Raw genomic sequence first — 27,147 nt, forward strand, 5'->3', positions numbered from 1 at the left:
AACGAGATTCGTATCAAAACCCCTTGCAAAAAATAAGTTGCGTCGTTGCGGTCTTGTTAACCATCGCCGCGCCAAATTTGGCTCAACAGCGACTTGGCAACGCCGTGCCGGTCGCTCATGATATGCACGTAGCCACTTTACTGGGCGTAAACAAATAGTATTGCGTCATAACACCTAATCAGCTAAATTGCACCTAATGTTGATAGCTGTAAAGCTGAAATTTCATCGAGACTATGAAGTTGTTATTCACGATTTTCTTGCTATATTTTTGAGTAACACTTAAGTAATTTCTGGATGAAAAAGAATTTCGTTTGACGAAATTACGCAGCTAAATAGCAGCAAAAACAACAATATACCCGTTGCCTCGTTTTCAAAACCTTCAGATAGATTTAATCGCGGTATAACAGATTTGGCGCGGTACCTTCATCGTTTTCACATCTCTAACTAGTAGCTAAATGACCTCGTTATCATAGATTTCTAAAAGAAAAATAAACGACTTTTGTCCCGTGCTCGATAGGTAAAATATTCCAGAGTCACGTTATCCTGTCACGAGGCCCAATCTTTGTTCCACGTGCCCGCCGATCTGTTACGCAAACACAATATATTTTCCATCTCGAAATGTGTTAGGAAGCGTGGCCTGAAGCGTGATGTTTTACAAAACCCTGAATACATAACTTAAACTAACGAAATGTAAAGAGTTCGCGGGGCATATCGACTTGTAACAATGCACGTTTATCACTTAAGCCTGCACACTATTCGCAAGTGAATTTTGTAAGATACAAAATCGACACGTCTTTTCTTTCATATTATGCAACCAACGATTCTTTTTAAATAAATTCAGTCACTCTTGTGTATTTTTCCTTTAGTCATTGTAACTGTTTAGTTAAAATATTGCAAAATACGATTGATATCATTATATCGATAATATAATGAATGACTAATATAAATAAGTTATAAATACCTGCTATTTCATTTGAAATTACTTCATTACGATAAACAAAATACTCGAGAACGGCCTGAAACAGTAGAACGGACTGAAAGTATCAAATAGCGACCAGTTTAACACAATAAAGGTTTGCAATCCAATTTCGGTTGGCGCGTAACAAGAGCCGAGTTACTTTCAAAACTGCCCCAGATGTTAGCTAACGGTAAAGACCATCTCGCGACAGATTTACAGGTCTTTGAGTTTAAGGTGAAAAGGTTTGGGAAGGATATTATTGATTCAATCAAAAAATATAATTATAAAATTAAAAAAAAGAACAACAGATCAATAATATACTTTCTTAACTAAACGTTCGGCATAATCTTGAGGCCCAGTATTTGACAATTCAGCCCTCTTTGACGAAATTGTTCGAAATTTGATTAGTTTGGCTTAATATCATATATCTAAAATGAAATCGTATGTATTCAATATCCGGACATATTGATTATAATAATCAACATAGCCAATATTCCTTACTTTTCTACATAACATAACAATATTATATCGCTGTGTTTTTTGTTTTGTATTTTATATTTTTAAAAGTCCACAAAAATAATGCTTAACGCTTGTGCTAAGACGAATTCCAAGCGAGTAGATGGTGGAGACACAAATAATTTATCATTTAATTCTAGTAACATTTACAAAATACTTGTGTAACCAAAACGACTTCTGTTTCTTCTGTGATTCAATAAAAGGCGATTCTTGGAAAATTATATTTTTTTTAGACTTCGCCAAAGTTTTATTAATCACAATATTGAAAAAAAAACCACAGCTATTAGCACAAATTAACATTAAATTCATGCTTCATTTGTCTCACTGCTACTTCCAACATGAATATTTATATCATGTTGAGATTGTTTAATATTCATTGAATATTTGTCATTTAACGTTACGTTCAATTTCATTTAACGGTGCATACGTACATAGATAACATTGAAATGCATTGTCATCAAAATTTTTTATATTCTTTTCATATTATAGTTTATATTTAGTATAAAGAGTATACAAAAAAATCCATGTTATTAACCATAGTGTCAAATTTTGGTTTGGTTTTAAAGTAAATTGATTACATAAATATCAACGCTGTAAATACGACCATGATTAAAAAAATTACCCTGCTTCTGTTGTCGTTATCAAGAAAACATTTAACCGCAGACAAATTTATCTTACCGCGATAAGTCCTGGTGGTTGGATATCTTGTTTTGATATGCGTATAACGGACAATCGAGTCTTTAAATCATATTTTTATAGGAAATTCTAAACCGCAAGATAACCTAATTTCCATTTGTCCATTTCAGTTCGACGGTTAATAATCACGTGAATTATCGTCTCGAATACCGAGAGTAACAAAATCTTCATTCAGTTTTACAAGAGAAGCTTATTTATCACATGACATACAAAAATCAACTCAATTATTTGCACTGACTAACAAAAAAAAACATTATCTAAAAATGTTAATAAATACATAAAAAAGAAAAGGCATGTTTTATAATATCTGCCGAAAGTGTATTTTAGTAGAAAAATGTGTGGGTAAATAAATAGGTGCCAATTATTAGTCTTATTTCAGTATATATATAAACATAAATGATTTTTATATAAGAAAACTGAAAATCAACATTACGAATAATTTGTAATTTAAATATTTCTAAGCCTTGATCGTATTGCATGGTACTAGATAGAAAGCTAGCTTACCTTGCAACGAGTGTTGTCAGATAGCGTATGTTGCGTTTGCTGGTTGTGCTGCTGCGGACTCAGCACTCGGCGCTTCTTAGCTGGTTGCGCCGGCGACTGGGCCGGGTGGTTATCTGACTGATGGAACTGACTGTTGCGATACTGGGTCGGCTCCGGGTACATGACATGCATTCCCTGAAATTGAACGACAAAAATCAACTTCTTCGTTTGTTATTATTTACAATTAAGTAAATAACGAGAATTGAATATTGCGCAACGATACGCACTTTAATTACAGCATAGATAAATACACTGTATATTATAATAATAATAGTAGTCGAAAACTAATCAAGTCCAAAATTAATCACTTTATAAGACGAAGATTGGACACTCCTAATATTTTCGGCAACTCGAACGATGTAATTTCGCTAAAAGCGTCATAAAATTGAGTTTTCATTTGCTAAGAGCGACTATTATTGTGAAGTATGTCAACGTACCCTCAATTCTCCGGTAAAGAGACCGTGGCACGAAAGGTAGGAAAGACTCTAGTAACGCTTCTTTTATTCAGATAATCATAAAACAAACGATTTGTCAAGAAAAATAAAACGTTTTTTTAGACCTTGATAAGAACCGCAAAAAACTTTGTGAATTATTTACATCATAAATAACGAAACAGGCTGATATGATATTCATTTGATAACAGTGAAATGTGAGTAGAGCTACGCAATCTCGAATAATATTGAAATTCGATTCGACGAGAATAATCGACGGGCTTTAAACCAACTTAACTTCAGTGTGAAATCCGCTTATTAAGATAATAAAATAACCGACGAGAACTTGTAGGTTTTCACTTACACTAATTATGCGCTACGGTTCTATCGATTTAATAAAAACATATAACACTTTATGAAGGAAGTATCGTAAAACATACATCACTTATTTTAATGACATTGAGTTATTTTGTAATGTAAAATTGTCATCTATAGTAATAAAAGATAGAAAGTTAAATGTTGACAATAATAACACAGTTATTTAACAAATGTTCTAATCCTAGTAAAGCTATTAAATACGACGAAATAACTTATGTAGTAGTTTCTTGGCGTCAAAGTTTATTTTACAGTACTATTTTTTTAAAATTTCATTTTGTAAATGATATTTATTTATTATGAGGTTTATAATAAATAAATAAATATTATTATATGTTATAATATAAATAATAATTAAGAAAATATTATATCTCATTTAAAGAGAAGTTATCGACACGCTATTGAATACTATATAATAATATAATAAGTTTTCGCTTGATAATGGTCTTATTAAACACTTATTTTATTGACGCTTCTAAAGAATAACATTATGATTGTGAAATAGAATAAAATATATAAATTCCTAAAGTTGGATGAATTTAAGGAAAACTGCATTTCTCGAGAAGCCAGTGAAATGAGATTCGCAAGCTTTACGACGGACGTGTGTCTTTGGAAGCGAAATTTCATCTTTGAATAATGCAACTAAATGTTCTTGCTGAATACATTCACCACATTTCTAGGATGTTAAATTGTTAAATTATTTGGGTCGTATGAGGCGAAATTATTTTCAATTAAACAGGAAATAAGATAACCATAAATCATAGGCTATACAAAAACAAACCTTGATGTATGTATAAGTCGTAGCTCTGCTTAATTATCATTCTCAGACATTCGTTTAACACGCTATGACTGAAATAGACACCTAGTTGCTTTTAGAAAAATATTTCAACAAAATCTATAGTCATTTATATTTATTAAAAGTTAATTTTGCTCGGAAATATAACGTTATTTTGCTTACAAAAATAAAAAAACACAATATAAGATGTATTATTAATTATTTCCTAATGCGCTTATAATTAATAAGTAATTCTTAAACCAGAACGATAATAGTATACGTATATTTTTGCTTTTGAGATTCCTAAGAATAATTAGGATTATGAAACCATATCGGTCTTCTCGTCATAGACAGAAACGAATATGTAACGTATATTTCTAAACGTTATATAATTGAATTTTCAATCGCATAGTCGCCGCTATTATCCAGCCAACAATACACTATGGTGTACCTACCATTAAGGGTTATCGCCAAAACTATCGTAACTTTCTAATCCAAATTACGTAGGTGGCGTTACAGTAGAATAGGCAGTTAAGATGGAAACAGAAGATATGGCCACGCAGCGGACGTGTAATTTGCAGATATATGTAAATTTGGAGGAAAAAAAAAATCGGTTGTTGCAATCGGAGGTCGCTTGCGTGTTTTTATTTTTCGATTACCAATTTACCATACATGGTATAATAAATTTCCGTCTCGTTTTAGTTGTATACTAGTATCTGCTTCAAGTAGGCCTAAACTAAATGAAAAATATAACTCGCAACACATTTTATAGCCTCTGTCAATAGTAATTTTGAACTTATGATAAATGTTATACAAATCCATAGAAAAAGCTTATCCTTAATCTTCTTATATGCTTATATAGAAAAAGTAAATAGGTACATATTATTTTAAGTAGTAAGTGTAGTGAAACTTCTTTAGTTTTTGTGATTTAAAAGACGATAAAAAAACATTTAATTTAATTATAAAATATCACTTCTACCATGTGTGCATGGCATGAATACCATTCTTTTATAATATCCAAGTACACTAATTGATGAGCCAATTGATAAAATATGGTCACAGTAGTTTGTATGCATCAAGAAAAATTTGTCTTTATATATTTAAGTAATGACAACTTTAAGATGATCTTACCATCCATATTGGGCAGTAAAATGAGTTGTAATTTGATGTTACCTAACCAGAATAGTCTAAACAACAGCCATACAAATAAAATGAATCATATTCTGATTTAAAATAACTAATATTAACACAGTAATATCAATTTCTATATTGCAACAGTCGTAGACTAAATTGCAATACAGTATCATAATATATATTCATATCAATTACTCTATAAATATATATATATGTGTGTTTAATACTATACCAACAAGTATAAATATGTTTTTACATGTACAACGGTACTTATTTCAATATTTTTATCTATATCTGTTTTCTTTGTAGTATGTATAATAGAATTCAATTCATAAATCAGTAGTAGCACCTACTTTTGTCTTTCAGACATTTTGTTGTATCTACTTTCTATTAATATCATTATAAGACTCCAAGACAAGTTCAATAGACATTAATGGCAATTAGTATTCCACAAACATAGAGTTAAATTTGTGCATAAACTTTATTAAACTACATAAAATATGTAAATTAAATATGAACTAAGAAAATTAATGTTCTAAATTGGATAAAGCATAAGTAGAACAATGAATCGTAGGTTATTCTACTGTTAAGGTAAATTATGATGAATGAAAAAAACTTTACTGTTTGTGTATCATATTAGTATGTATAAAATTGTAGTGTGTATTTAAATATTTGAAGTATAAGAATTTTAAATGAAGTTTTACTGAACAGATTTGTTTTCAGCAGGTTATTTTACAAACTAAGGTAAAAAACAAAATCAAGTATATAATTTAAAAAACAGATATCTTCGCCTGTCGAAAATTTTGTAAAATTGTTGGAATTAACATTCAATGATTTCACAACTGATTCACAGTTGATCTCGAATTTATTTGAGAAACTTCATAAATGGAAATTATACTCACTTACAACAGCTACCATTTCTCTAGCAGTTAAAAATTTACAGAGCATAAAATATGTCTAAGCGTCGTTTTATCCTTTAAGATTCGACTTGAGCGACAATAGTTTGCGACATCGTGCGTGCTCGCAGCACAATGCCGTAAGTTTGCCGTTACGCGTTTCGACTGAGCCGGCGCAGATAGCTAACGGTGCCCGCGACATTTCACGATCGGCCGAGGTTCGATTTAGCACGACCTCTGTTCAGAAATGTACCTCGACTTTTGTGCTGTTGAATATGCAAACAAGACGCGTGTGACCCTGGCAGAACAAAATCTTGGCAATAGGCTCTATATAAATCCTGTCTGTTACATATATGTTATTACTGTACATATACAATACAGGATGCTTACATTTTAAGATATGCTCAAACAGAAGTATATAAGTATACAATATAATAATACATTTTATTATATATAGCAATATTAAAATCAATCCATTTCATTTATACTTGAATAAGTTTCCCGTGAAAGCAAGTATTTTTTTATTATGTGCAGTTAAAAATAACAGTATTATATTTATTAGGTAGGTACTTCAACAGATTCAACTGTAAAATAACTGGTTTCAAAATTTATCAACATTATTTCTTTATATTTAACTAATGAAATAAAAATTTTAATAAATATTATAAAATCAAATTTAATTTTTTTATAGTATTTTCATCAAACTTTTTATATCATCATTGAGTAATTAATTATCATTAAATTATTTTGACTTTTTCCTTGAAATATAATGACTTAATGATGCAAAAAGAAAGTAGATTATTTGCCACACATCAAAGAGATTATTTTAATACTAGTTATTTTAAGATATTCAGGTCTAAAGAAATGTTTTAATTGCTACTAATTATAACAAGTTATAGTATCTATACTGTCTTCTCTAGAAATATAAAGCTAATACAAATTCACTAACCTATATAACTACATATGTATATCTCAAATAGTTTCACTTATTTAAATCTTATTCCATAACATGTTAATATTCAAAAATAACGAGAATGACAATTGACTTATTATCTATACTGTTGATTGAGTGAGAAAAGATAAAAGAATAATGTTAATTATTACTGAGTAAAAATAACAATAATTTTATCCATATCTAAAAACCAATAGGAAAAACATTCTATATTTATAAATTAAGCATATGAGACGCAAAACTAACCTAAAAGTTATAATATTACCTAACATACATATTTTGATTGAAAAAATCTTATGAAAGTAAACGAACATTTTCAATTTAAGTGAATTTAAAATGTTCTTAATTAAGTTTTAAATACATATAAATCTTATAAGATAATACGAAGGATTTATTTTTTCCAATGTCATATGCTACTTGCTAGTAAACATATGATTCGCTTCATTGCTGCATAACAAATCTACCCATAAACATTTCAAGTACGAAGTAAGATTAAAAAACAAATTTCAAATATCAAACAGAAATCGTTCGTTATTACGATATAACAAGCCTCGAAACCAGATTCAATGTTTTTAGAAACACGTAGTGAGCGGTATCATATCGCCTGTATAGAAAGCAATAAACGACGCCACATTCAACTGAGAACCAGTAATTTTCCACTCAACTTTTTCACTCCGTAATATATATAGAAATATATCTCACCTTTTAAAGATAAACTTTTGTCTGTATGATCCCACTATCATGCTGGAAAAGCACACGAAAGCGGACAAAGGGTCCTTCAAAACACAGCCATTTTGAAACCGTTCATATATAATGTTACGTGTACTACGTTAGCTTATAGTTTTAAAGCTGATATTAGATACTATATTATCCGTTCGCACTCATTTTGGTTTTACAGCACAGTAAAAACTTACACTAAACATTTCACACACTATTAGTACGATTTCACTTCATACTTTCGCACACACCCGTACACGTCGCAAAGTCCGTCGAACGGAAGCGACGAACTCACACGAATGGCGCTTCAATTCACGAATGGCGGAGCGACGGTACGAAGCTCAGTGTTGCTATTACGATACAAAATTTGATACCATAATCATATTTATTTTTAGTCTGTTAAAGATAATCTGAAAAAATATGTTATTTTGTTTAAATATTTTAGCCCTGTACAAATCCCATTATTGTATTTCAATTATTTTAATTTTATTACCGATAAATCCTTTTTGTAATATAAATAAAGTTATTTTATGTGTAATACAATATGATTGCAAATACAATTAATAGAAATATCGGATTGGATTCTATGAAAAAATACACATAACTTATCATTATTCTTCTGAAACACGATATTTAAGTTGTTGTACTTAATACAGGCAACACATAGTTCAAAATTATGTTTTCCAATATATAATTATCAATATACTTATATAATAAAACAATCAAATTATGAACTAATTTTATAACTTAATATTCAACATAATAACACTATTTTTCCAAATATTCCAATATAGATACAGTTCGTTTAAATATTTTATACCTTATATTCTCTGCCATCTGCGCCACTAACATTTGACAGATAAAAAAAAATTAAATGACAATGAACGATTGCGCGCGTGATTCAATTATGTTGCTTAGCAACGTGTTAATAATTCTAAAAGCACAGTAGTGTTCAGGAAATTAATACAGTAGGCTGTTAAACGTGAAGATGTTTATTTCTAAAATCCTTACGGGTTATAACAAAATATTGCTCGCTTTTCATAATATTTAGTGTTACACTAATCACAATGAATTCTTTGTTGTGTTCATACTTTACGAAATACCAAAAATACATTTTATGATAATTAAATAATCGCTAGCAAATAATCTTTAACAAAATAAAAGATAAAATATGTGTATTTTTCACTTTTTAATACTAAAATTAGTTTTAACTCTTTTCTCAAATACTTTCGCGAACGAATTGGAAAATGAAGATAAAAGTAAGTGTCTTAAAAATTTCCTCATCAATTCTAATATTACTGATAAGAAAATAATTAACTTATTTCCTTTGTTAAAAAATTCTAAATACTGCTTTTTTATGTGTTTACACAAAGTTGTAAAATACATAATTTATTTTTCATAAAATGTAAACGTTATAAATATAAATAAAGAAAAGTATTGTAATTAATCAATATTACAGTACCTGTTCTTAAAAATATATGATAAATATATATGTACTTGCGTTTTATACATTTACTTTGTAATTAATGAAAAAATATGACTACCTTTTTTAACCTGTTTATTATATATATTTATGTTCGAAATATTATGTTTATAAAATAAATAATCAATTAAAACCAAATCACTTTACGGTTGGCTGCGCGTGCGCCAGTGCGTTGTCATCCATCCGCTGTATGACAAAAGGTTGCTGAGTACCCGCATGTAACCGCCGAATTAAACCGCTTTTATATGCATGTTTATTCGATTGTGCGAAACACGGTTATGGACAGGAAGTTACAACCTACAGACCCACCTTCCACTTTAATGGGTTTTAAGTGGTTTAATTGGTATAAATATTTGTATACATTTGTTGTTGCATATATAACATTCTTTGATACGTTGATTAATTAAGATCTCTGTTAAACTTACAGTACAATAGAATATCGTCAACCTATCATATCGTGGGTGTCGTATGAGCAGACAATGATAGTTTCGATAAGCTAGTTAATCGAGCCTGTAAACGCTTAAACAAGTGGCGAGCGTCCGTAAAAGTCTTGTAAATATCTTTTATGGACCTTATATACTGCGCCGACTCCAGATCGATGGGATGTGGGCAAGCAAACAATATTTTATTGTCCTTGTACTTGAAATAGTGCTCTTTCTAACTAATCATAAGTTACAGCTAAATATTACCAATAATATAAAAAAAATGTATAAAAAATAAACGACGTATTTTCAAATTAAAATAGGACAACACTGGAAGTATAAACCCTCCCAAACAAAAAAAAAATCTAAATCGGTTTATACCTAAAGGAAAAAAAAAGAAATACATGTCAGTTGAAAAATTCAATAGTGTTTATATTTTGCAATTATAGTACATTATTCTGAACTTTCAAAATTCGTTTCATAAATCTTCGTTAAAAGGTTATGGTTCAGAAACGTTACGTTGAGGATAAAATATAACAATATTGAGGAAATGCGTTTTCTTTTACCTGAACCGTAGTTGGTACGGGGTGGTACCGAAGCTCCTTTCTAACAAAATATTGTGGATTAAATTAAGAGACCAAACGTCTTACAATTACGAAAAGGACTTTGTACAATCAAAATATAAAATATTTAAATTGGAATGTTTAATCAACAATTAAAACCAGAATAAGGAGTCGGATCTGTTGTTATAAATATAATGATTTGTAATATACGTGGATATTTGTAATATGGAATAGTACGTACTTTTGAAGATTTGATCTTAGTCAAATGTATCAAAATTTACTTTGCAGTATAGTGGGACCGGGTTGCGAATTATGATTCGGACTTAGATAGGTCTCTGTTGATAGATTTTTATATATTTTCCGCTATCTTTCATATCTTGTGCCGCACAAAGTTATAATAGCTTACAGTCTACAGGCCAATAAACTGTAAGACCCCATTATTCGGGAGATCACGCGATTCCCTGATGTTTACCATCTTGTCATTACGTTAACGTTTCCCTTTACCCGGCCCCTTAAGTTTTCCTATTTCATTTTTGAGGTATATCGATACGATTCATAACTATCGTAAAAGCTTATAAAACATTGTTGTTTTATATACATATGATTTTACTAATAAATTATCGATCAACTCATTTCCGCCTTGATTAAGCCGAAGTGATTTTAATGTAGCGATGAAAATATAATACTTGATATGATATAATACTTCCTTCTTTTTAATATTTATAAATGATTAAATAACGTAATTAGAAAAAAAAACAACCAAATCTAGATTAAATAATGTTTTTTTTATGATATCAGTAGGCGGACGAGCAAATGGGCCACCTGATGGTAAGTGGTCACCACCGCCCATAGACGATGGCATTGTAAGAAATATTAACCATTCCTTACATCACCAATGCGCCACCAACCTTGGGAACTAAGATGTTACGTCCCTAGTGCCTGTAGTTACACTGGCTCACTCTCCCTTCAAACCGGAACACAACAATACTGAGTACTGCTGTTTGGCGGTAGAATATCTGATGAGTGGGTGGTACCTACCCAGACGGGCTTGCACAAAGCCTTACCACCAAGAAATATTTACTTAAAAATGTAATTAAAAATGCTTCATTGCGTGAGGATTTTTCATGTCAGTAATTAAGAATATCGAGTAGTTAACTGAACATAAACATCCTAATGTCATACAACGATAAAGAATCTATTTAAGAAGTAAAAATTTTACATAAGAATTATTAACATTAAGTCCTTAAATATATACAAATATGTATTAAAAATAATTACTGTATAAAACTTGACCGCGTGCAATGGTGGCAAGAATGCTAGCAGCATTTCCCCGGTGAATCGCAATTCCGATCCTTTGGGCAAAACACGAACCAGTGCTCCTGTCACCAGTCCTGTCTTTTAACGAAATTAAATTTATTCAATTTAACTGAACTTTATGATTAGTTAATTTACTCAAACCAAAACCAAATAATTACAAAGCAAGGAATCAATTCAAGTCTAGTGACGAATTAAATGCTTTATATTTTTAGTGTACTTGCTGGTTTCTCCTGATCAACACTCGCGAACGCCTCGCTTGGAAGACTTTTTCTGGACAGGATCTGGAGATGGACCACCCCCGCCTGACTTATCCGAGCCAGTGGCCACACCGAGTACACCAATTGTGCAGACTACGACTGTTCTTGCTACGGTGTACTTGGATTCATACCCACCGCAAGTAAGTATCAAACATAAGCTACCTGCCTCCTAATTGATGTTCTTATAATAATCATGAAGAAACCTACACGTGGTAGATGCATATTGCGTTGAAACAGTTTAGTGGGGCAGTCTCCCAACCTTCTCAAAAGGGAAAGGAGGAAGCGTTTGCCATGCTGTGGGACATTTACGAGCTGATACTTTTTTTGCTAAAGTTACTTTCTTTTTATTTAGGCGGTGACCGATAAGTCAAGCGGGGAGTGTATCCTGAACTGCGATGTGACGCCAGATAGTCTGGAAACTGAAATCCCAGAAGACAGACGCTACTGGCTTCTAACAGTCATTCAAGGCTCCACTCCTGACAGCTTACAGTTACGACTTGCCAGGCTATATCAAAAAGCATTTCTAAGGTAATCAAACTTAATCGAATCATAAGTAAATTTCCAGTCAAATAAGAAGAATCATACAAATTCGAACTATAATAAGGTGCAGGAATTAAGACATTTTCCCATTTCACAGGGTTCTGTTGTTCCTTTTTAAAAATATTTATCTATTTGTGATATACAATAAAGATATAGAAACTTCTTACAGGCAACAAGAACGACATCTGGGTATAATTAAATCTCTAGACGCACCGACGACGAGAAAGAAACACGAAGTTCATTCATTCATCGTTAATAAAGATAACAAATTCAATGATATAAGTACCAATACCACCAAAACACCACAAAAGATGTATGATATCCAAAGTTCAATGGTAAAACTGGAAGATTTAGCCGTTAACTCAGCGTTAAAAATGAGAAACGCGGGTAAAAGCGATGATTTAGAAGACGTAGAAATGTTTCTAGCTGATGACGACGCTCAATTTACTTCGACCAAATCTGAAATAAAACCGACAAAATTAGCTGATACTGAATCTTGGATACTAGTTACACCAACGATTATACGAAAAAGAAGTGTAGATGATGTCTTAGAAAGCGATAAAGAAGATTTGATCGATTTACCGCTTGAAGAGGAACCTAACAATGGTACAGTGTTATATAAAAGGGAAATCATTAAACCTGAACAACAACCTCCCGTTCAAGTTCATATACAAAATATAACCGAGGTAAAGTATAGTAGCTATTTTTTTATAATTAATAATCATTACATTTTATATTTGCTTAAAAAAAGAACATAAAAATATGTCTACATATGTTACTGTAAATAAGAAAAACATAGACTTCGTAACATTCGCAGTACAGTTTATCATTTCAAAATGTACACAACATTCACAATTTTTAGCAACTACTACCTACTACAAACTAATTTTAAAAGGAAAAGACAAAGAAATAATGATATGCATAAAGTCTATTCCGAGAAGTGAATGATTTAAATCGTGTCTATTGATTTTGTCGATGCTACTCGTATGGATGCATGGAGTAATCATTGCCTTCCTTCACCTGTGTACTCAACTCATAAACGGCTGGTCAGTCGTCGTCGGGCAGCGTGCAGATCGTGTACGTGGTGCTGGTGGGGGGGCGCGCCGTGCCGGCGGCCGTGGCGGCGCGCGACATGCGGCTCGTGCGCGACGCCGAGGTGGCGCGCGAGCTGGGCGCCGTCGTCACCACCAAGGCCGAGCGTGAGTCTATACAGCGGCATTGCAGCTCGAACAGCGATACTCATTATTGCTGTGCTCCGGCTTGAGGGGTGAGCGGGCAAGTGTAAAACTACATGTGGCGCATTGTCTATGGGCAGCGATGGCCGCTTGCCCGTTCACGTACTAAACTAAATGCACACTACGGGCGAATCAGAACACACTTCAGTCGATATCGGCTCGTGAAAAGGGTCTCGGGAACTTACCGTTATGAGGAATCCTAAGCTTATAGAAATTCAGTCGTAGAACTTTAATTATTTATTAATAAAAAGAAAAATTATAATTTTAACATTAAAAATAGATTGCTATTTATTTGTACGTCATGACAATCGACTAAAAATTACCTCCCTCCCGCCAGCAGCGTACCTGAAGGCTGCCGAGGGTCTGGAGGGCGAGGCGGGGACGGGGGTGCGGGGAGCGGAGCTGTGGGCGCTGGCGGTGGGCTCGGTCGCCGCCCTGCTGCTGGTGCTGGCTCTGCTGCTGCTGCTGTTTGTGGCGCGCAGGTGACGTGACACCAACAACCTTTATCACAAATACTAAGAGCCAAGCTCGTACGATCTTGACTGCAATTCTTCATCATATTCTTCTCGATTACAGAAAGAAATCTATGAAATCAGCAGCGTCTCTACGAGCGTACAGAACGGAGATGATAAGAGAAGCAGAACGTAATCAAATGAAGCAAATCAACGACGATAAAGATGCTAAGGTAAATATTTCGTCATATTTAAATTTCATTGATATTTTATTTTCATGAATATTACTTAACTAAATATAATATATATATATATATAATGTAAAAATATGATATGTTAGAAAAACCTCTTTTTGCCAAATCAAATTTAACAATCATTCATAACTACTTATTCCTTGATAATATAGTGTAAAATTTTCCTTGATAATATAATTGTCTTCCTTCTTAGTGACTGAATGCTACAATTAAATAAATAAATAATTCAGAATCCTAAGGAGGGCTCTAGGAGACCCAAGACATTATAGTATTTTATGTTGAATTAATTAATAATAATCAATTAATATATTTCAGAGGAGAATAAACTGATCTTGGATAGATTTATTGCAAGCTTTATAGATATGTTGACGATATTGATAAAATATTTATGGTGAATTTTTAATATTTTAGTTGGTAAGTGTGGTGTCTCCGAGCAGAACGAGACCCAGCAGCGTCCTGTTGCCTATTTATAGAGCCGGCAGTGCATCGGGGTGAGTTATTTTTATGTTAAATAAGACAGTTGCAGCCCACTTTGAGGGTCAGATTCGACCTTGTAGGCAACGGCCTAGAAACCCGCGTTGTATGCTACTAGGTTGGCAAATATAGGGAAATAAGGATTTATTTTAATGGTAATGAAATTGTTCAAGATATTTTTTTCCCCTATTTGGATAAAGTTATGGCATATCATCCCAATATATCAAAAATATCTTAATTTACAAGATTGTGGTGGCAAATATAAATTCCAAGAAGTTAGAAAACGGTTAAGGGCCTTCTAGACGTGTATAGCCTAGAGGCCCCGAGATATTTAAGCCACCTTATCTTTTAGTACCAGTAGTAGTGATTTCCAGTAGATTAAAATAGAGAATCCCATCTCAACCCGCGAAATACCGACAAAGGAAAATACTAATGGGGCCATCTGCCATTACTGTCTTAGGTCTGTGTGTTTAGGGTCTTAAAACACACACATAAAAGCGTGAACCAAGTCATACATAAACAAAAGCTTTTATTGGTGGAAGGGCTTTGTGTAAAGCCTAGGTTCGTATCTACAAACCACTGATGAAAGATATTATATCTTTCAGTTTCAATATCTATGAATTACGGTGACCACTTACCATCCAGTGACCCATTTGTCAGCCTACCTACCAATTTTTTATATTAAAAATATGTGTTTACGCATTGCTAACTCTGTCCATAACTATTGGAGCTGGAATAATGCCAGGCATTCCTTACAACATAAATACGTCAAACTTTTACTTATCATACGAGTGTTGGATAGGTAATAAAATTTCTCATAGTCGACTAATGACACTTTCTCGATGACTTCGATTGACAATCGACAAGATAATATGACATTTTATTGAGCAAAAACCACACGACATTGAGAAATTTGTATCCATAAATCACAGAATCACAATTAATAGCTTTCAAAATAATCTACGTAGATTATACTAAAAATTTTCTTCTGGAAATATAAATCAAGAAGTTCGTCAACTTCGTCATCTGGCGTATCGGAAGTTGCAGCTGCTTTGAGAAGACGGCAGAAGAAACCCCACGCTTTGAGGATGCCACAGAAAAAGAGAGGTTTCTTTTTTATAATATTTTCTTTTTTACCAATTTCATGCATCTTGACTTGTTAGTATGTATGGTGTAAAATTATTGTCTAACTTTATTTTTGTTAATGATATTTTACTTTTAATGACTGTAATATAATAAATATTATGATTGAATTAAAAATTGTAAATACATTGTGTAATTAAAATAAACATAAGTCATTTAGTCCTTTTTAAAAACGTGCTTTGTATGTTTTTTTTAGTTGGCACAACGGACAGCTTGCTGGAAGCAGCAGGGGTCGACAGCTCTGATAGCGGTCAGCGATCAGCTCCGCCGACACCTACCTCATATCTCTCTATGCCTTCAGTCAGTGCTTTCCCCAGGTAACTATTTACTAACTACCCATAACACTGAACCTGATGTCAGGATGACATACTGGCCACATTGTTATGGGAATTTAGAAACTAGCCAACTAGGTATGTAGAATTCTTTCAATATACATATGATACATGGGTATTGCGAGTCTGTTTCTGTATTTTTATACAAATTCAAACTATAAAAGTATAGATACATAATTGGATTTTGCTCTTCCTACCACATTGTCGTTCGTCCGCTAATCTTCAGTGTCTTGGGAATTTTTTGTTTTAAATATTTTTTCAAAAATATCATATTTGGCAAGTAACAATTTTGATCAAAAATACAGATATATGTGAATGTTGTAACTATAGACAAGGAAATTTCAATCAAATGGCAATGTTGGCAAGTAATTAAAATTTTCAGGGGAAATATGGTAGAACCACTCTCCAAAATCCTGGAACCGGTTTCCGTGAGACATCTGGATATAGATTCCCCACCGTCCAGCCCCAAGCAGACCAGACTGGGCCAGGCTAATGTAGTACCAAGAAGACAAATGCCATCACAATTGGTACGCCTTGGCAGTATAGATAAGGATCCTGGAGTTATCGGACCTCTGGTGTGGGACTTGCACTGCCAGAGAATTAAAGATGGTAAGTTGCTTATTTTACAATCTGGTGAAATTGTCTACATTAAATTTTTACCCTAAATGTATTTTAGTAAATTACGGTAGATATTTTTATCATGACACACTTAATTTACAGCAGTACCGGATTAACCACGAAGCAAGAGTAGCAATTGCTACGGGCCCTGAGGGGCTCTGCATATTTAAACCCACTTACTCTGCCTGAGCGTATTTTTTTGAGTGAAACTTATTAAGATGTGTATATTGAATTTACTTGACTAAGACAATCGACGTCAGACAATTGGTAACCGACTATTTTAACACCGAATTTCATGTGGTACACTCATACATTCTACAAAAACTTGCTTGTATAAACGTGTGGAATTTCATTCAGACCTATAATCAGCTCTACAAAAAGTCTGACGTTTGCAAGGACTCTTACCCTTTACCACATTATACTTAAGAACCCATAGCAGGTCAAGCGCACTTAGAAAGATTTTGCTACGGGACCCGCATTTGCTTGATCCAGCACTGATTTACAGCGATTTTTAAAATCTCTCTGAATCTTGAAAATTTTGGACATGACAAATGTTAGCTTTATGTATGTATAATTATTCTGTCAACGACGAGTGTGACGTGATAAATATGAAATGAAAAACAAGATCTAGTCCCTGTATCTTTATTATTCTTTTAATTGCTATTCTTCTTAATTTTAAGAAGATTTTATTTTTGTCTAAGTCAATTTTTTCAAGCAATTACAGATATTCATATTTTCTTCTCTTATTATGCGCAAGTAAATCTTTTGTAGAAATTAGAAAAACAAAGACCCAGGTACTTTATCAACACTTTGGAAACCCGTGCTTTCTCTAAATTCAGGGGTGTAAGTCTAATATAAGTTTGGTGTAAACTTGGTGTAATCTGGCATCGCTAATTTGCTTCAGATGTACAAAGAATTGTAATTTAGTCGTCATAATACGAATCTGTTACCCACTCACTTTTATGTTTCCAGTATCCAAGCCCTCCAGCCCAGCTAGATCTACAGCCTCAGCTTGTAAAGAACCATCATCATCCAGGATGAGAAGGCGGTTCAACGAGCTGATGGATGACGCCTTCACACTCTTCGGGAGTGCATCCAGTGCCAATTCCCACGAGACGTTCACAATCGATAAACAAGACAGTCAAGAACAAAATGGTAATATAAGTCGAGTCCTAAGTCCAAGTCCTTTTATATTTATCTATAACATGATCGTGAGATTAATTGCATTGTAATGTGGATATCAACCTACCGAAGCACTAATAAATGCTGTGAAGATTTAAAAGAGCAAATCACTTTTATGGTTATAATAACCCTGTTAAATGATATATGCATATAACTTTAATGTTATGCTTATTATTTTAAAGACATTTCATAATATTTTTCTTTTATTTAATTACAACGGATTTCGCTTTTAAATCATAAAAACTAAGAAAATGTAAAAGCACTAATCGTTCTTCTTTTGGTTGGTAAATTTCTGCACTTGGTGGTAGGGCTTTGTTCTAGCCCGTCTGGGAAGATACCACCCACTCATCAGATATTCTACCGTTAAACAGCAGTACCCAGTATTTTTGTGTCCCGGTTTGAAGGGTGAGTGAGCCAGTGTAACTACAGGCGGAAGGGACATAACATCTTAGTTCTCAAGTTTGGTGGCACATCGCTTATTCCTCAAGCCCCAAAAAATCGGTTTAAATATATTATATAAATTTGATATGTATATAATAGTGGATAAGTAACTTGTATGCCCTCCCCCGCAGTGCTGCAGGCGCGCAACCGCGACGTGCGCGTGCCCCACTCGGCCGGCCCCGGGTAGGTACTGCATTCATTTTGCTAATAAGGTTATTAAAGGAAGATTGATTTATATTCTAATGATTCTATTAAATTTGGACAATATTATTGTATGAATGATAAATTCGTATATTATTTAATGACTAGCAGTAACCGCGACTTCCTGCGTGTTTGAATTTGACAAAAAAGTTATTCTTGTAGCCTATGTTACTCCTTACTACATCAGGTATCTGCCAGTGAAAAATCCGTCAAAATCAGTCCAGCCGTTCTAGAGATCGGCCGGAACAAACAGACAGACAAAAATTCAAAAAATGTTATTTTTATATATGTACCTACATATGCATTTAGTAAAAAGCAGATATTTTAATATTACAAACAGACACTTCAATTTTATTATATGTAAATAGAAGATAGGGAAGGGTTCTCGATATCGACAACTGCGGCACTTTCATCGAAGCTACCCAGGAGATATTATAATGGAAACTTGTGTGCGCTCGCTGCGTGCCATTGATTTTTCTATCACTCTCTTAGTTCAATGGGATAGAAATACTACACGACCGGGGTGAGACCTGGCACAATGTTCCGAGACACGGAACTGTACTCGGAGCATGACGTAAATTCCTAAATCCTAAGGTTGCTACTAAAAATTTCTTGCCGAGATGACCTTGATTGCTTATTCGAACGCAGACGCGCGCGCGAGAGTGCGGGCGGCGCGGGCGGCGCGGGAGGCGGGGCCGGCGCCGGCGGCGCGCCGCGTCCGCGCACGGCCGCCTGGCACGCGCACGCGCACGTGAGTCCGCTTTCAGATATTGCCTTGGACTCAACGCCATTTATACGTGTACGCTTAAAATAAAAAGGGACCAACGTTTTACCCCTGCGAGACACCCATTTTACTACAGATTCAGAAGAATAATGAAAATTTTGTTACTACTGTAAAAGATAAAGCTGTATTCTCTTTGTTTACATTAAATTAAATACCCTTTCGAGCGGTACAAATTAAACAACATTGATTGTTGTTGATAACGTTACCAGCAATACAGCTTAAATCAATCGCTTTATTAAAATGAATCCTTGATTGTTTCGATCTTTTCAATTCTTTAATCGATGAAATATTTGTACAGAGAAATAATTAGTTTTACGTTACATATCCAGTCAACGCAAAGACTGCCTGCACCGGTTGTGAACACAACACTGATCACCGCCGAAGGACGCCTCGCTCCGGACGATCCCGCTCTACCCCTTATCTCGGCTATCAAAAGCGAAATACAACGTATTAGAGATAACGCAAAACCAACTTAGAAGTATTCATACACTCATTACACTGAGCTCAATGACATTTTATCTCTAAGCACTCAAGAAGACAGAGTCAGTACACGCCCACTGACGACATAGTTGTGTTCATCTTAATATCTACTTATATAGTGGAAGGATAACTACAATGTTATGCACTAGGATTAGTCCATAATTAATATATATTCTATACTTTTTGTATTTAAAAACAGCGTCATTTAAAGCATCGTTCAAGAATGTTCACCGAGTAACTCGTGTTAATTTGGAAGTGGTTTTTTTTTATCTTTTCTCTTCTTACCCCTTTTATAGGCTATACACTAATATTAACGCGTGCAAATAACGATGAAATATTTAACAATAGAGAAATAATTACATAAAAGATATCTGCAATATGACATACAGAGATTCATAAATTTCAATATGTCCTTGTTAATGAAGGACCACAACTTTTCTAATAACATAATTAATTCCGTTAGTGTTTAAAGATAAAATGTCATTACTGAATTTTAAATATTTTGATAGTAACAGTAGTATAACAGCAATTATTAGGAATGTAGGTAATTAACAGTTAGGTGATTTACATTTTATGAATAAGTAATTTGATTAAGTCACGTTGTTTTTAATTTTATGCACTTTTTTATTGAGAGCCATAATGGGACAATTATTGCAATACTCCCAGCGAAAGTTTTATTTGTTAATAATTTAGTTTTTTTTAGCATAAAATACATATTCTTACTCGTAAAATAAGAAATGTAGTATGTCTATGAAATCGAATTGTTTTCTCATCGTGTACAATACTCAGACAGACTAAAATATATTCATAACATTTTCTACGTTAATGTTTTTTGTATTCGACCCTTTCATTTCCGAATATCTTCAAAACATAGGCTGACGGAGTAATTCTGAGCTCAGTTTCAGTGTGTGTACTAAAATCCTACTGGCACAAAAGGTACACTATGTCTCAGGTCCGTTGTAAGCGATCTGCGCCTCCATGCGCCCCAGAAAGTGTCTAAAGACCTTTACGGATGGGAATCGCCAGAACGCTACTTACACTCGGGTGTTTATTATGCTTAAGTCAGGACTGCAACGTCTGGTTTCTCTTTCCGGAGTTTTGTCGATTTTTTTGGAATTGTCCGTACGATGTACATCTCGTAGAAGCCTAATAAGAATGGAAATAAGCGAATCCCGCGGATCAGAGTTGAAAAATAGTCGCTAATTCTATGTACCTACTATTTACACGTAGTCATAATTATTCAAATTATTTTATAATTTATATTAATCGCTTTAGCTACAATTAAGTCACGGGAAATAGGAAAAATGGTTTATACGTGGGAGTTTATTGTAATTACTCTTACCGTCCATCTCCGCCTCCCAAGCATTCACTGCCAAAACTTTAAGACCGGTTGGGTTGAAATGCAAAACAAAATAGAAAGTTTCAGGCGTACCATACCTGTATGGCTTCTTAAGGCCGCCTCTGATCAAATACTTGTGTCCGGTCTGTTCGAGTTTTTGTCAGTATAGTACACTTGCACGTATACGAGCGAGAAGCAGAAGAATATTGTAATGTTATGTTCTGCTTAAAGAAAAAAAATTATTCAGAACTTACAAGTAGAGGCAGAATTTTAAGATGTAACATTAAAATAGGTAGTATTGGATAAAATAATTAATTTACAGTCAATTTTGTGATAACAACACATACCTTACTGATGTCAGAAGTAATAGAGATCATACAAGTTAAATGTATTATTAGAATTTTTAATAATAAAAATACGATATTGTGCAATATGTATATTTTGTACTTTGCAATATAAAAACCATACATACTTAGTTTTAATTATATTTAGATATTTACATAAATACACATTACACTAGACATACCCCGCCATAGTTAATTAGACCAATGTATCTTTGACTTACACATATGATATTTCTGTTATAATACTACCACGTCCATCGTTTACAGCAATTTATTAAAAATATATGTGTAATAATGTTATGGAAAAAATACAATGATTTAAAAGAAAAAAAAAATCCGAAACATTTTACAACTAAACTTTGATTGCAAACTGTTGCATTTGCATTACTGTAATAGCGGAATCCCATATTTATTACACAGACACCTATTCTTTTATATTACTACAAAATATTCTGTCTTAAATTAGATATGTGTTACAGAGTGAAAAGTCAGAAAAATACTTTACCAGACCCTAAAATATTACATAGTAAGTTTGTGTTTATAAAACCAGTTCACATAACAAACGAATAAATCTTTCACAAGACAAATGATCTTACATACTTAATCAGAAATTGTACAACTAAATAAAAAAAGAAAAATAAGTAACATTTTTTTTAAACTGATTCCATTTCCTTTCATTTTTGGACATTATTTTCAGACAGTGTTGTCTTAACTTGAACAAGGTCAATCTGCAGTAAAGAAAAATAAATAATTGTAATTACATATACTCCTTTTAAATTGTAAACACACTATAATATGGAAAAACATTTAACAATATTATAAATAAAAACTTAATACACTAATTATTAAAAATACCATGTTTTAAATCTATTATTACTAGGAATTCGTTAAACAAACCCACATACCTATATTGCGAAACTTCTTATCTTATGTTCAAACTGATTGGAGATTAGTAATAAGGTTATTTTTGGTAATGTTATTGTTTATCTAAAATCTATGTATATATTTAATTTATAAAATATTATTACATTAATTCAAAATAAAAAAATCTTGCATTATATATATTTCACTAATTGAATAAGTAAATGTTATTCTAGTTATGACCCCATAGTAGTCGCAGGTTCGAATCCTGACAGCGTATCAGTCTTTTAAGTGCTTTTGAAATAAACGTCATATAAAACTATAAATTTATATAATTCAACGATACATACATATCTTTTAGTAGAGGTATCAAAGTAAAATTTTAATATTTTTCATACAGCTTAAGTCATAAATTACCAGTATTCGTAAAAAATCAGTTTCTCCAATTTGTCACTTAACTATTTACAATTTAATTGTGATTTCGAAACTTGCAAATTCACAAATCCACACTGTAATAGTGTTCCTCTGTAATGCTCATCCAACATTGGCAACAAGAGCCTGTTTATTTACTTTGGTTGGTGATAAGCAACTTCAAATTGCTATGTGGACGTTAAGGGTTGTGGTGCGAGGCGCCGCCATGTTGTTTGGTTTTCTTGTAACTCTTCATCCTATGAATATAAAAAAAAAGTTAATGATGATATTTAAATAATTGATATATAATATGTATTACAACATTGTCTAACTTTATTATTATTATCAATACTCAATAATAATAAGTGTGTTTACTTTACACTAACATAAAAACATTTCTATTATAATGTACCTGCACTAAATCATTTAGAATGGGTACTAAATAGTTAATATTTAATGAAGCTAATTACTTTTAAATGTTTTTGTACAAAAATCATATAAATTACCTGGATTATTGTGATGGAAACTGTATCTGGCTTGATGTCTTCTAGCATCTTTTGTGTTGCAGAGGTCTGATCTACTTGCTCCATGTTCCTGTAGTTAATTAAACAATTTGATCAAACTAATTGTATTAAAACATGTATCTATCGGTTTTCACTGTTACACTACTACTAATTATAATTATGAGGTTATTATTAATTCTCAAAATATAGTAAAATCATTTATTACACTGACTTCCTGCTGCCAGAGTTGAATCGACCACCTTCTCCTCTTATTCTATTCATGGCATGTCGATGTCTGGACTCATGAAGGTATTTCTGAAATAAAATGAAAAATATGACAATTACTAAAATGGCAAATTTTTCAATATTAATTATTTACAATAAATTTAAAATATCTTACTCACAGGTCTCTCTTTAGGTATCTTCCCTTGTTCATGCAGCTTAGCTCTCGCGGCACGTCTCCTCAATATACGCTTATACTGTCTAGCATTCACATACAAGAGGGGTTCTTCGTCTGAGCCTGCTGTAGAGGAAGCAGCACCCTCTGATGATGCTGCAGAAGTTGTTGCACCACTGTTTCCGTTCACCATCTGCAATTAGTTTGATCATAGTTATCTATATAAATATCTACTTGAGATTGCATTGAACACATTATTTGTTTCCAAGGATGTTAGAGTATATTATGAGCTACCTTTTATTTTTATTTTATTTTTATGATATAGGTCGGCGAAATGGAAATGGGCCGTCTGACCAAGGTCCCCACTGCCCATAGACATTACCGCTGTAAGAAATTTATACTAATACTAATGCACTAATATATTTTAGATATCTATGGTTGTTTCATACCTTTGTGGAGTTAGAATGGTTATGTTAAAATTGGTTTTTTGATGGGAACATTATTGTGAATCTATTTTACTTACCATTACAATGTTGGGCTGATTTACAATTTGTTGTGGTTGTACTGCATTGCCAACACCCGCAACTTGGACAAGGTTTCCATTTAGATTGATAAGTGTGCCTGTAATAAAAAAGTATATAAAATTAGTTTTAAAGAAAAACAGTGCATTTAAGTATCTGTTCAACATGTGGAATATTCTTTAATATCTTTAATATTTATATCATAGATCATAAGCCCAAATTAAATATTAAAAATTCAAAATATCATAAACATGTTTAAAAGCTAGTTTACCTGGCTGGTGTATGATCTGGTGCTGATCAATCTGAGGTTGGGAAGTTCCGGCTGTAGGTTGATATATATATGTCTGTCCATCTGGTGTCTGTACAAGCTGCATTGGTTGGATGTTACTGCTTGTCCCTGCCACATAAAAATAAATAGTAAATAAATAAAGGATATCCTTCTTTGTACATGTAAAACATAGTACATAAGCAAATAGTCTTTAAATTATATTTATTAAATAATAATAAAGTTAAAAGCATTAATATATTAAATATTGGTTGGTTGCTTACCTTGAAGGCTTGACAATGGCAAAACTTGTAATTGTTGTAATTGCTGGCCATTTGGAGCTGCCACCTATAAAATATTTATAATTCATTAAGCATGGCAACATCATTGTTATGTTCATTTTTTAAATTATATTACAAATTATTAGCTGCCATTAACATGTATTTCCAATAACACAACAACAATATTACAAAGCTGATACTACCACCTGGATTTGAGGGGCTCCAATCTGATTGCATGTATAAAAAAATATATGTAATATTAAAACATAGTAAATATGGCATATTTTTAAATTTTATAATATATCATAAATTTGCCTACAGAATCAATATAATAGTAAATGTTATTTCACATCAGTATCATCACAATCACAGCAATGATAACAATAATTGATAGGAATATGATTATGTTTCAAAGATGTGAGCAAATAATATGTTTTAAAATACTAATGGAAATTTCTTTATTATTAAGTTAAAAAAAAAAGTTGCTTGAATTTAACGTCTCTATGCTGCATATGAAATGGCAGTGTTTTGTATATATAGGAGAATTATAAAAAGAGCAATAATGATTTTCAAATAATTAGGCTTAGTTGTGCATAGAAAACTAATTTTCCTATGGAAATAAATTGTAATAGATATTTGCAAAGATAAAAACCATTAATTACCTGAATTGTAGGTGCTGATGATGGTATTGAATGTATGACAATATGTTGTCCATTTGGGCCCTGTATCATATGTGGGCTGTTATTCATCTGTAAAACTTGTAGCTGTTGTCCGTTGATGGTCATCACTTGTGAACCATCTGAAGTCTGAATCTGAGCATGCTCCATGGTTCATGACTGGAATTGATAACAAAAAATTATTAAATACTAAACTAAGCTATTAAGATGCCCTAAAATATTTTTTATTTGTATAATTTCTATAAAGTCTAGAATCATTATTTTTGGAACATATTAAAATACTGAAACAGATGTTTTTTTTTGTTGTATCTATTATTTCAGAAAGCAACACTATCGGATATACCCTGTTTGTCATCACAACCTAGAACGAACTATACTTAATATCAGTAATATTATTGTCAAATAAACAGAATTAGAAAAAAAAAAACTTTTTTCTTTTGTTGAATTAATAAGTTTAGTATTGTTGGATGTTTAATAATTTATTTTTATGAACTAATGCTAAAGAAATACTAAAGAGCTATCTCTCTTTAAAGGTCTTCGGAAAATTAGGAGTTAGTTGTGTAGAAGACTTGCCACATTCTTTAATGATGATAAGAAATAAGTGGTATTCTATTACCTCAGGAAATTATTATCTGAGAATATGCCATACGTCATTCAGCCGAGGCCAGCGAAGCCAACGTAACCAAGATGGCTGCTTTTTAAGTAATTTCATTATACACATCCAAATCTAAGACTTGGTAAAGAAAATTAAAAGTAATATTGAATAATAACACCGACTCAACCATCGCGAATAATAATCGTCAAATATTGTGGACTTACATTGGATATTCCTCACTGGTTTTTCAATGATTGGTTGACAAAGAATAGACCAATGGCCGATGTCAATGATCACAAGAACGCAGTAGATTGGTTCGACACATTACCACTCCCAAAGAAGCGCGACTGTTCTGCCATCCAATGCTCTTCCTCATAATTAAAATATTGTCTATAGTCCGATAAGTGAGTATTAAGTTCTAATTTAAGTGTTATTATTATAAATATTTATTAGAGTACAACGACTTTTATTTTGGTTAAAAAAATATTGCTAAAGCAATCAAAAAATGTAAAAACAATTACTATACAAGGAACAAAGTCGTATAACCCCATAACCAAAAATTAAATTACAAAAAAATATATTTATTTAAAAATTGATTTATCGAATAAATTAAATTATATTTAACAATTTCTTTTTTTTTTATATAATTTAATTATATGTGGATGATATTTATTATGAATTATTTTACAAACCTATTTGTATTTCAAATATGAAACATATAAATAATATATATGAGTTAAATACATTTTTATTACTAAGAAATTGTTTTCATTTAATTAAAA

At 32.4% G+C, this 27,147-nt stretch overlaps 3 protein-coding genes across 6 annotated transcripts in view; 1 reads left to right on the forward strand and 2 right to left on the reverse strand.

Moving 5' to 3' along the window:
- Positions 1–8,301, reverse strand: part of LOC125072483 (homeodomain-interacting protein kinase 2-like) — a 97,787-nt gene extending 89,486 nt beyond the window's left edge. For both annotated transcript variants that reach the window (XM_047683139.1, XM_047683138.1), the window contains exons 1-2: positions 7,979–8,301; positions 2,675–2,848 (exon numbers count right to left, since the gene is read on the reverse strand). In XM_047683139.1, the coding sequence (XP_047539095.1) occupies positions 2,675–2,845 (171 nt within the window). In that variant the 5' untranslated portion in view covers positions 2,846–2,848; positions 7,979–8,301. The remainder of the gene's footprint in view (positions 1–2,674; positions 2,849–7,978) is intronic.
- A 687-nt stretch (positions 8,302–8,988) lies between these two features.
- On the forward strand, positions 8,989–19,613 carry LOC125072214 (the record flags this gene model as incomplete). The annotated part of the gene is made up of 14 exons (XM_047682740.1): positions 8,989–9,252; positions 11,991–12,175; positions 12,388–12,563; positions 12,745–13,261; positions 13,627–13,774; positions 14,148–14,292; positions 14,387–14,495; positions 14,928–15,007; positions 16,000–16,097; positions 16,330–16,450; positions 16,848–17,074; positions 18,056–18,238; positions 18,838–18,889; positions 19,556–19,613. Coding segments are annotated over exons 1-14 (2,187 nt in total), but the record flags the coding sequence as incomplete, so codon positions are not given.
- Positions 19,614–21,933: 2,320 nt separating this feature from the next.
- Positions 21,934–26,733, reverse strand: LOC125072292 (nuclear transcription factor Y subunit alpha). 3 transcript variants are annotated; one of them, XM_047682865.1, is made up of 9 exons: positions 26,590–26,733; positions 25,756–25,929; positions 25,097–25,160; positions 24,819–24,944; positions 24,550–24,647; positions 24,034–24,219; positions 23,862–23,944; positions 23,633–23,720; positions 21,934–23,383 (listed from the first exon to the last, which is right to left on the reverse strand). In XM_047682865.1, the coding sequence occupies exons 2-9, from the start codon at positions 25,918–25,920 to the stop codon at positions 23,315–23,317; spliced, it is 879 nt and encodes a 292-aa protein (XP_047538821.1). In that variant the 5' UTR covers positions 25,921–25,929; positions 26,590–26,733; the 3' UTR covers positions 21,934–23,314. The 3 variants fall into 3 exon arrangements, with proteins under 3 accessions (XP_047538821.1, XP_047538819.1, XP_047538820.1); XM_047682863.1 differs by having other exon boundaries at positions 23,856–23,944; XM_047682864.1 differs by lacking the exon at positions 26,590–26,733 and adding an exon at positions 26,387–26,552 and having other exon boundaries at positions 23,856–23,944.
- Positions 26,734–27,147: the final 414 nt, after the last annotated feature.

Source organism: Vanessa atalanta, chromosome 21 (genome assembly GCF_905147765.1).
Source record: "Vanessa atalanta chromosome 21, ilVanAtal1.2, whole genome shotgun sequence".
Taxonomy (NCBI): domain Eukaryota; kingdom Metazoa; phylum Arthropoda; class Insecta; order Lepidoptera; family Nymphalidae; genus Vanessa; species Vanessa atalanta.

Bases quoted from the DNA above. Each gene is read 5' to 3' on its own strand.
- LOC125072292 (XM_047682863.1), bottom strand. From the start codon at position 25,920: ATGGAGCATGCTCAGATTCAGACTTCAGATGGTTCACAAGTGATGACC. The intron at 24,220-24,549 runs GTAAGTAAAATA...AACTAATTGCAG, and splicing joins ATCAGCCCAACATTGTAATG to ATGGTGAACGGAAACAGTGG. The intron at 23,721-23,855 runs GTAATAAATGAT...AATTAACTACAG, and splicing joins TCTGGCAGCAGGAAGTCAGT to GAACATGGAGCAAGTAGATC.